The 11481-nt window shown below is 42.3% G+C and overlaps 1 protein-coding gene across 2 annotated transcripts in view; it reads left to right on the forward strand.

Moving 5' to 3' along the window:
- Positions 1–10972, forward strand: part of Ppp2r5a (protein phosphatase 2 regulatory subunit B'alpha) — a 42002-nt gene extending 31030 nt beyond the window's left edge. Inside the window, exons 4-13 of one of the 2 annotated variants that reach the window (XM_027418680.2) lie at positions 805–897; positions 3465–3595; positions 4476–4535; positions 5402–5510; positions 6280–6333; positions 7792–7842; positions 8196–8315; positions 8401–8528; positions 8966–9067; positions 9948–10972. In XM_027418680.2, the coding sequence (XP_027274481.1) occupies positions 805–897; positions 3465–3595; positions 4476–4535; positions 5402–5510; positions 6280–6333; positions 7792–7842; positions 8196–8315; positions 8401–8528; positions 8966–9067; positions 9948–10083 (984 nt within the window). In that variant the 3' untranslated portion in view covers positions 10084–10972. The other variant, XM_027418681.2, reaches the window with a different exon arrangement.
- The last annotated feature ends 509 nt before the right edge of the window (positions 10973–11481 follow it).

The following is an 11481-nucleotide window of genomic DNA, read 5'->3' on the forward strand; positions in this document are numbered from 1 at the left end:
GCTCTGCTTTTGTGTGTGTGTGTGTGTGTGTGTGTGTGTGTGTGTGTGTGTGTGTGTAAAACCTGTGGGAGTCTAGTTTTTTTATTTTTCCACCTTCTATCACATGGGTACTCAGGTCGCAGTTGACGGCAAGCACTGTTACCTGCTGAACCATCTTGCCAGATCCCCTACTCCAGTTTTATAGGAGACGTGATTTTTAAAACCGGTATGAGCACACTGCCTACTCATCGTGAGCCTGTGATTAGGCGACCCTAGGGGTGAAGTTGAGGTAGTCTGGTAGTATGGGGGAAGGAACCCTGATACCTTAGGGTCACTCTGACTGATGAGTGATGCACAGTGATGAACTGCGGCTGAGGAGACCCTGCCACTGTGATGACCACTCCATGACCGAGAGTGGTCTGGGAGCAGGGGAGAGTCCCCTGGCCTACAGGTTCACAGCAGTCTACCAAGGACTGGAGATGGGAACTGAGCAGAAACCATAGACACCGATTACTGGTTTGCTTTCTGACACATCCCAGGACCATCTGCCTGTGGGAGCCTGAGCCCTCCCACAGTAATCCAATGGAGGCATTTTTATGGATTGACTTCCCCTTCCCAGATAACTGTGGCTTGTCTCAAGTTGAAAAAAGCCAATCAGGACAAAAACCAAACTATAAAAGGTGTTTTTTTTTGTTGTTGTTGTTTTTTTTTTTTTAGAAACAATTGCCAACTCAAGCTGATCAGAGAGGTGTGTTTTTACTAAAGTGTTATTCAGGGTATGATTTTATAGGCATTATTTTGCTTTTATTTTACTTTCCTACACAGCTGGTATATGAATTCTTCTTGAGATTCTTGGAGAGCCCTGACTTCCAGCCCAGCATTGCAAAGCGATACATTGATCAGAAGTTTGTACAACAGGTAAGGGACTCCTAGATCTCAGATCTTCCTGTCCTAGCACTTGCTTTTTAAGACGAGTCCCTCAAAACATAAGTAACTTAAAAGTATTAGTAATTGTTCTTGACAAACAAAATAAGAGCAGCTTGAGGGGTTGGCAAGATGACTCGGGTCAAAGCCCCTCCTGCTTTTCCAGAGGCTCTGTGTTCAAGTCTCGGCATCCACACAGGGCCCCTCACAAAAGCCTGCTAACTCCAGTCTCAGGGGAGCAGGTGGTCTTCTGACCTGCACAGGTCACACTTTTTTTTTTTAAGTAGCTTTCAGAAATTAAGAGTTTTGTATCAAGAGTGAGCACCCAATGAAATCAAACTGCCCTTTCTGCAGTTTCTCAAAAGTTTGGGGTGACCATTTCATCTAAGGGTGTTTAACTTCTGTGTTAAACACCTGTGACTTCGAGCTGACAGGGAGGGATGATCTGAGTGCCTTTCTGGGTACCCAGCATCAGTCGCCTGTCATTCCTGTCCTAGCGCCACAGGGGAAATAAAATGGGACCAGTAAAGAGAGGAATGACTTCTTGGTTTTTAGAAACTGGTATTAACTCTAATTCCAGAACTTACATGCAATTAATTTCTGAGAATGTGTCCATTTGTTTTTATGGTCAAGAGCTTTTAAGACAGTTTTATAGCCTTTTAATCACTGAAATTGTCTGCCCCTAAACAGAACTGTAAAGTAACCCAAACCGTTTCTCTATCCATTTTCTCTTTTAAAGCCATTATCAGTTAGGAATTTGATGCTGAGGGCACATTTGAACTCTGTTATGAGGACCTTTCAGAGCACTGTCAGGTGTTCTGGATGTTAGAGTCCACATATTCAGAACTGTCCCTTCATAAATTACACAAGATTATGTGTTCTTTAACAGTACAATATACACTTCAGGCATGAATAAAATCAGCCAAATTAAAGTGGGGTCTTTGGGGCTATTGAAGAGGAAGGCACATTTATTTTCTTGTATGTTTCTCACGCACTCAGCACCTAGGGAAGCCACACACATTAAATAACAGCCTGGTGCTCTGGGCACTCAGAAAGCTGGGCTTTTCTGGGGTGTGAGGGGGAACCATTTCTACCTCTACCCCAAACTCTGTGGGAAGCCAAGACAATAATCTTACTCTGACAGGTCTGTGTGCTGCCTACAGTTGCCTCTGGGGGATTGGGGGCTGCGTCTGTAAACTGCTCTAGGAAAATTCTCAGCTTTTGAAAGTTTGAAAACTCAGAATGGGAGGCAGGACGCTGCATAATTTAAATTTGTTCAAATCAGAGAATCTCCAAAGAAAACTAAGATGTATTCATGGTTTTTTTGTGACATGGAACCTATCATTTGAATATGTCAAGCTTGTTGTAAAGAAAGCCCATATCCAGTGCCACACAGCTAGTAAATGGCAGAGTCTGGATTTGAACTAGAGCAGTGGTTTTCAACCTTCCTAATGCTGCGACAGTTTAATACAGTTCCCCAGGTTGTGCTGACTCCCAACCATAAAATGATTTCACTGCTGCTACTATTATGAATAACGTAACTATTTAGTATGTAGTACATCTGCTAGGAGACCTCAAGGGTGTCACGACCCATGCGTCGAGAATTGCTGAACTAGACCCTCCGAGCTTGATGAATTACTCTTAATAGTTTGAGGGCAACAGAGCCAGAAAAAGCGGGTTTCCTGATATGAATATGACATTTCTAATTGGATTTATTTAGTTATAAGAGTCTAGCTAACAAGCACCCTCAAACTTAGTATTTCCCTTAGAGATCAATCTATTTTGAACAAAATCATCTTTCAAGTAAACCAACATCAGAAACAGGAGGTTAAGGTTAAAATGAGAAGTTTAGGCATTTTTAACTATAATAACTTGGATCAGTGCTTCTGTTCCATAGGTATTTCTTGCTGTAGCCTCATGCAGTACTGTAATCTAGCCAAAAATGAGTGCAAACCACAAGCAAGTCATTTGTGTAGGGCACGTGAGTGTGACTTACCGCTACCTCAGAAATTCTACTTGGGTTTGAAATCTCCACATAATTAAGACAAAATGGAGTCAGAGCATCTGGTGAGAGCTTGTCACCTGTCTTGTAAAACCCAGCATCACAGTTCAGAATGTAAGGTTCCATGCAGTTTGATAGACCATGTGTCTTTGCATATGGGCTTGCTATTTGAGACAGTCTAACCACTGTGTAGGTCAGGCTGGCCTCCCAGGATGAGTACTTGGGAGGTAAAGGCAGAAGGATTACAAGTTCAACTAGCCTGGCCACATAATGGGTCGCTGTCTCAAAAAACATTTTTAAACATCTCTCAAATTTTCACACTAAAAATTAGGTTAGGAAAGAATTTTAAAGTCACTGGCAAGGTTAAAAAAAATCTTATTTTTATATTCTTTAAAATGACATAAAGACTGTATAAAGATGAATTTACTGAAAATATTCATGCTTGTTTTGGTTACTTGGCAGAATATTTAGAAAAATGTTAAATATTTCATTGGTTATAAAAAATAGCAGTTTTAGCTCGATTATTTTTTTAAAGTAATTTGTCAGATTTTTTTTCAAGCTCCTGGAGCTTTTTGATAGTGAAGATCCCAGAGAGCGCGACTTCCTGAAGACAGTCCTGCATCGGATTTATGGGAAGTTCCTGGGGCTGAGAGCGTTCATCAGGAAGCAGATTAACAACATCTTCCTCAGGTAAGCTCGCCATGGAGCGCATTCGCCCCCCCCACCCCCGCCCGCCCCTGAGTCTTCCTTTAACTAAGCGCCTGACCTAGCTGGTGGTGTCTCAGTCATTCCTACCCGTTTTGTGGTTCTCACTTGGGACAGCTTCACATTTTGAAGCAATGCCACCTCCTTTTCTAGGTTGGCAGTGATAATGAGGACAGTGTTTGCTATGAAGTCAACACCTGTAGAAGTGCTTTTTTTCTGACAAAGCTAATTAAAATCCATATGGGACTGTGGTTTAAACACTTGTGAAACATTTGCATGAATGCCTGTGTTTCAGGTTTATTCTCCTTGTCTCTATTAATTGAAGACAAGAATTAGGCAAGTGTTGGAGATGAGTGGTGCCCCCCTCCCATGTCAGGGTTCCATCCAGTCATCTACTGTAGCCCTTCGTGCTGGCATTTGCTTTCAAGGCAGGCCTGATAATAGAAAACTGGATAGCCTATGTCATTTACAATCTAGGAAAATTCTGAAAGTTGAAAGTTTTTCCTGGGATAGTCATGTGAGTAGTAGTTACCTAATTTGAGAAGGTCTCTTTGAGCATTCCTTCCTTACATATGGAGTAAAATATAACAATCCTGAGGAAAGGAGATTGTTATTCTCAAGTGGCAAATTTTAGGTGTATGTGACTCGAGGAAATACATCAAAAAGTCAAGATTAGCTACACATAGCAAGCTTGAAGACAGTTTGGGATGCTTGAGACCCCGTCTCATAAAAGAGAGAGAGAGTGGTGTGAACAAAATGCCTAAGGGCTGAACAGTTCCAGAGAAACCTGTCACTGCTTCTGACGTTGGCTTGGTTTCTTCACTGTGTTTACATTTTATTATATCTGCCTTTATTTCAAATTCAGGTTTATATATGAAACAGAACATTTCAATGGTGTGGCTGAACTCCTTGAGATATTAGGAAGGTAGGTATGGGGGTGTTTGTTTGTTTTAAGAGACTGGCAATCCCAGGCTCTACTTTCTTTTTTATTATTTAGATTTTATTTATTTATTATGTATATAGTCTTCTGCCTGCATGCCAGCAGAGGGTACCAAATCTCATTCAAGGTTGTTGTGAGCCACCATGTGGTTGCTGGGAATTGAACTCTGGACCTCTGGAAGAACAGTCAGTGCTCTTAACCGCTGAGCCATCTCTCCAGCCCCCTGGGTTTTTGTTTTTTTTGTTTTTTTTGTTTTTTTTTTAAGAATTAAGTTACTACATGTTTTATGTACTAAACAGCTGGAGTTGGGGGGAAAAAAAACAAATGCCCATATTTTTAGAGTTTAGAGCACAATGCTAGAGGTCCTGGGTTCAACCCCCAACAACAGAGCATAAGACAGTTTTAGGGCCTTGGCATATCAAGTACTGCCTTCTCCCTTTGGAGCTGTGGTGCGTATGCCACAGATATTTTCAGGCTCCAGCTAGAAAGGTATGGAAATTGTCATTTCATCAAACATTCACGAGAACTGCTGATGGAAAAGAACGGCTAGATTAGGAAGAACCTTTAGTCTTTGGTTTTATAACACATTTCCTTTCTGTTTACTACACAGAATGATAGAATCCATTCCAGGTTATTCAAAACTGTAGGAGAAACTCCCCACTTGGAACATGTTGGAATTCTATAGCAGGCTCTCTCTTCCTGCTTTTTGGAGGAAAAATAAATGAAGGCATGCAGAGTTCAGATGACAGGCTACACACTGCCCCGTAGGAGCAGAGCCCAGCCGCCGCCTGCCTTCCACTCCCGCACAGACAGTGACAACTTAACCCTTCCCCTGCCTTTTCTCCCTCCAGTATCATCAATGGCTTTGCATTGCCGCTGAAAGCAGAACATAAGCAATTTCTAATGAAGGTTCTTATTCCTATGCATACTGCAAAAGGACTGGCTTTGTTTCATGCTCAGGTAAGATTCACAAGTGTGGCAAGTGAAATCAGTAGTTAATAATAAAGGCAAAGAATTTGAGAAATACTAAGATACTAGTGTTGTGTCTTAACTTGGGAATTTTATGAGTTTATTTACTACTAGTACAGTTGTAAGTAGACATAGAAGGCCGTGGTGGTGCACACACTTTTAATCCCAGCACTTGGGAGGCTGAGGCCAGCCTGGTCTACACACAGAAACCTTGTCTCAAAAAACAAACAAGACATATAAGTTTGCTTATACTCAGGTCCAGGACCTAAACTAAAACTACTTTGTTGCATGACCCTGAATGAATCTTATGCATCAAACCCTAAGGACCTGTTAGAAAGGTCTTGGTTGCTGCTAATCTTAGACCAGTGGTTCTCAACCTCCTAACACTCCCACCCTTCCTTTAATGCATAGCCTCAAGTTGTGCTGACACAATGATTTGCATTGCTGCTGTAACAAATTGTAACATCTGGTATGCAACCCCCAAAGGGGTCATGACCTACAGATTGAGAACCACTGTCTTAGAGGATATCTGCATATTTCATATTCACAGATAAGCACTGGAATACTAAGTGGGTATTGTAAAGTTAACCAAGTCTAGAGCTGACAATTTGTTGAATTTAGAACTTAAAGATCAAAAGTTTAAATTATGAATATATTCATCTCAACTACAACTAAAAACTGAAGTGCCATTTTGTGAAAATGTTCTGTATCCCTCAATGTCACTTCACCGATATCTCTTAAACTTGTCTCTGCCCTTCAGCTGGCGTACTGTGTCGTGCAGTTCCTGGAGAAAGACACCACACTGACAGAGCCTGTAAGTGTCCAGTCCCTGCTCATGCACTTGGTCTGTCACATAGTAGGGACAGCTTCAGGGAGGCAGGGAAGGGAGCATGCTCACAAGGAATTGAGTGGACGGATAGTTAAAGGTGTGTGGCAAGATGTAGAGACTGCAGTGAACTGGAATCCCAGAACCATCCCTTGAGCGTATGTTCAGAAGTAAAACACTGACTGTTCCCTCATCTTTTGCAGCCTGATTGCAGATTGAAAATGATTGAGTTAGGTTGAGGACAGAAGCATAATGAACTTCGGCACTGGCATATCTGTATATATTACCTAGACTGGCTTCCAGCTCCCTATGGTTCTTCTGTCTCAGCGCCCTAAATAAATGCTGGGATTTTGAGCTCCCCGATTAAACATATAAACCATTGCAAATACGAATGTTCCGGTAGAATGCTTTCTAAGCATTTTAAATACAGAGACTGGAGGATTAAAATTCAACAATTTTAGGCTAACCCAAGAGGTGCTTAAAAATGTCTATACATGGTATTCATCTTTCACTTGAAAAGTAGTTGCAGTATCACAACTGAAAACAAAGTTTAAAGATAAATCAGAATTAGAAGTTTTGTGGTACACATGAAACAAGCACTCAAAACTACAAGATTAAGTCATGATGGCTCACACCTAGTAAACATAAAATATAACTTAATGTGGGGTGAATAAAGAAGATTAAGGAGTTTTTAAGGTTATATAGGTGTTTGTTTTTCCTTTTAACCACCCTGGCATTTCTAGTATTAATGCACTATCGGATTAGTAAAATTTCTTTAACTGTTTGTTGAAATATATGGTCCCCTTTTAATATATATGGTCCCCTTTTAATATTTTATACCTTGATTTTATCAGCCAAGAAATAATTTGGGAACCCTGGCTTTCAAAATGTGTACTGTATAAGTTTAGATAATGGGAAATTGTTCTTTAAGATTACCTTAAAGAGCTAAAGCTTGAGCTCAGGTTGTGTACTGTGCTGGCAACCTCCTAGTGGAAGGCAGAGATCAGTAATCCAAGGTCACTCTCTGCTACGCTATGTCCTGAAAACAAAACTTTCTTGTAAAATAACCTCCCCCCCCCCATCAGGTTGCATTTCATTTTCTCATGTTATAATTGGTCATATGTGTTGATCTCCTTCCATTAGAATGTAGGTAGAGACTCCATCTGCTCATCTGTGTCCAGTGTCATGTCCCAGGCCCTCGGTCTGTATTTATTTGTTGAATTAGACAAAGTGTGAAGCCAAGTAAGAATTTTCATGAACTAATCCTTCAGAATGAGGAAATACCCTGACATTAGCTAGTAGGGAGGCTAGCTACTCCCTACTGAGTAGGGAGTCCCTACTGGACAGGCTGTCCTCCAAGTCCTGTAACCCCAAGGTCTGGGATTACAGACTTGCATCACCACACCTAACTGCTCAGTTCATCCTAAACTTGGTTGTTTCTTGTAGGTGATCAGAGGACTGCTGAAATTTTGGCCAAAAACATGCAGTCAGAAAGAGGTAGGTTTTTGTTTTGTTTTTTTTTTTTTTCGAAACAGGGTTTCTCTGTGGCTTTGGAGGCTGTCCTGGAACTAGCTCATGTAGACCAGGCTGGTCTCGAACTCAGAGATCCACCTGCCTCTGCCTCTGGAGTGCTGTGATTAAAGGTGTGCGCCAGCAATGCCCGCAAAGAGGTAGGTTTTAATAAATGCATTTTAGTCAGACTTTGCAATCTTACCCTGGTCCAGAGTGGGAGGAGCAGGGAGACAGCACAGCCCTGAACAGTGTCCACGTCCTAACATGAAGTTGTACCTTGTCTGTATTAGCATCATTTGTTGTAAAATTTTTAAGTTTTTTTTTTTTTTTAAATCTAGGTGATGTTTTTAGGAGAAATTGAAGAAATCTTAGATGTCATTGAACCAACACAATTCAAAAAAATTGAAGAGCCACTTTTTAAGCAAATATCCAAGTGTGTCTCCAGTTCTCATTTTCAGGTAACATCTCCCTTCTTTGGTGACATCATGATTTTGTACTGTGCTTTTTCCCTGTAAATTCTGACATTTCTGATATCTTTTGTAGGTTGCAGAAAGAGCACTGTACTTCTGGAATAATGAATATATTCTTAGTTTAATTGAAGAGAATATTGATAAAATTCTGCCAATTATGTTTGCCAGTCTGTATAAAATTTCCAAAGAACACTGGAATCAGTAAGTTTTTGTTTTAACCATTTGAAACCTGTGCTGCAGGCTAGTGTCACAGTTTTAGATATTAAAGTTGTATGTGGATGTCCCTCAGCAAATGGTCCTACCAAGTGTGGATGAGTGCCCCTGTGGAAACAGTGTGGCTGAGCTGCACCTGGCCTCCCCCAGCTAGGAGCTGAAGACTACAGCCGTGACATTTTTGTCTTACTACCCAGGGTTTCAGATGAGACACACATGAAGAGAACCAGAACATTCTTAGCTATAAACCTCAGCATAACATGGGAAGGCCGTAAGCTTTGGAATCAGATCACACAGGCACCTCTGGCCAGAGTTACATCATCTAAGGCTAATCACGTGCTCAGCTGACACCAGCCCAATTCAGAGATGAAAGCAGTGTTTCCCAGCTGCTGGCCTCTAACCCACAACTGGCTTCTTTTCATCAGGACCATTGTAGCACTTGTGTACAACGTGCTGAAAACCCTGATGGAGATGAACGGCAAGCTCTTTGATGATCTCACTAGTTCCTACAAAGCCGAGAGACAGAGGTACTTGAGACATTGTGTGATTCAGCTGAGAAAGGTCTACCGCTTTGTTGTAGGAGTGATGGTGAATACATTAGGCATTGCAACTTGAAAGCCTCTGACAGTAAAGCCGTTGCCCAGTAAAGTAATCCTGGTATTTTAAGTTTAAGGGTGACATGATTTTCCTCCACTAATGGCTCGATTGTGGTTTTTCTGTTGATCTCATGCTGAACCTTAAGCTGGTAGCATGTACACTGTAATTTACACAAACCGTTTTGTCCGCACTGACTTCCCTCACAGTTTGGCAGTTCCAGTGCTGTGGATACTGCCACAGCTCTGGCTTAGGGTGACAGTTATCTGGTGTTCCATCTTTAGGAACATGCCTTAGTGACTAATGCCTCATCATACAAGGTGGGCAGTAACTATTCCGTCCATCAAGGCTACCACTTGCTATTTTGTTTACATAGAAGAGATCCAGCCCTCAGCAGGGCATAGTGGGTCAGCCTTTGATCCCAGGACTCTGGAAGAATAGGCAGGTGGATCTCTGTGACTCTGAGGATAGGACTATATAGTTGAGACTCTGTCAAACAAAGCAACAGGTAGAAAGAGGTGAAGAGAGCTGTAGAAATAAAAGCCCATGTTTACGTGTTTATAGCCTGTACCCCAAGTGAACATCAACTTATGGTTGGGTTGAAGCACCATTCTATAGGCATGAGAAGGGGAGCAGCTTCTGCTTGCCCGTCCAGGGCCCAAGTGTTAGCGCTGACCTAGAGGCACTCTAGTGACTATGGTGAATTAATCCCATGTGTGGTCATCTAGGCAAGCCGACAAAAAATGAGGTATCACTGTCTGCCAATGAGCGACTTCCGTGAGCTTCTGATTAAAACTGTTGGTTTCTCCTCAGAGAGAAAAAGAAGGAATTGGAACGTGAAGAATTATGGAAAAAATTAGAAGAGCTGAAGCTGAAGAAAGCTCTGGAAAAACAGAACAGTGCTTACACCGAGCACGGTATTCTCGAATGCAACACAAATGCCAGCTAAAGAGCCACTCCCACCACTGCTGGGCGGACAGCTCCGTACACAAAATCTTCCAAGCAAACCTCATCAGTATAATATAGTTAGGAGGCCAGTTTTCCTGGCAAATGTAAAGCGAAAGAAATCTGGACTAAACATAGCCCTGTGCTGTTTTGTGGCCACAGTACATTGTAACCTTTGTCTAAATCATCGACTTTGTCACTTTATCATCTGTTGTGAGGGGGGGCGATTGTAGGAGTGGCAAGAATCACGACCTGAACTCTCATTGTGCTGCGCGCAGATCAGGTCATCCTCTGTGCTTTCTTTCACAGGACTGCAGGCCTTGGTTACACCTGGGAAAGAACTGAGGTAAACTGAGGTGTTGTCCTCCCTGAGCCTCTCCTAGAGAGGTGGTGGGGTAGAAGCCCAGCCTCTTTAAAGATACTGCCATACTCTGGGTTTTGCAACACCTTAGTTTTCCAGGCTTCTGAAGCCCAAAGTATTAAAGCTGAGGGAAAGAAACCAAAATTCTGACTGTTCCCAAATACCCCCTTCAGCAGCAGCGCCCCAGAGTGGGTGGACCCTAGGCTCACCTTGCCTTCATTCCCCTCCTCTCCAAGGCTGGAGGCAGGGCCTTCCCAGTCCTCGACTGCCCGACCCCAGGCCTGCCTGCAGGGTGGAGGCTCTGAGTCCCACAGTGTGATGCAGACTGCTAGCTGTCACCACCTGGCTTTAGGAGATGCACTGACTGTAGAAGCCTGGTGTGTTCCTACCTGGTCAGGTGTTTTCTCCCAGGTCGTTATCAGTACCATTCCAGCCTCTTGCCTCGCCACTGTATGGAAACTGTTTTATAGCGGACGCTCTTCACTGGGGATTGAGCACCATTTAATAAAGTCTATGTTTGTATTTTGCCTTATGTCACCTGCTCTTTTATATCTGGGAGACAGTTACAGAAAATCACAACTTGTGGATGTGGCTAATTAAAATTAGGATGTTTGTGGTCCATGGATTCGTAATCTAGCCGTTTTTCAAAAACCCCACGCTTAATCTCAATCTACAACAGCAGCAGTTCTGTGAGGGACTGGCAGATTGTAATGTGGTTTCAACTAAACATTGGTTAAAAATAAGCACGGGATTCTTGCTGCTCTGATAGCAACCTAGGCAGCCTCCATGACCCTGGAAAGGCCTTCCACTCACACAAGCTGCTTCAATGAGGCCCATTTCATTATTTAACTATTAAAGTGATGTGCCAGTTAAGAGTTTCGTAACCAGGGCCTCGCATACTAACCACACATCCTATCACGGGGGCTGTATTCTCGCCCCTAGACGTGAAGCCTTCAGCTTGTTTTTCATGTTGATGCGTTTATGCTTGGCATTTGTACTATAATGGTATTTTATAAAAAAATTTAGTCCAAAAATCTAAAT

The sequence above is a fragment of the Cricetulus griseus genome, chromosome 5 (assembly GCF_003668045.3).
Source record: "Cricetulus griseus strain 17A/GY chromosome 5, alternate assembly CriGri-PICRH-1.0, whole genome shotgun sequence".
NCBI lineage: Eukaryota > Metazoa > Chordata > Mammalia > Rodentia > Cricetidae > Cricetulus > Cricetulus griseus.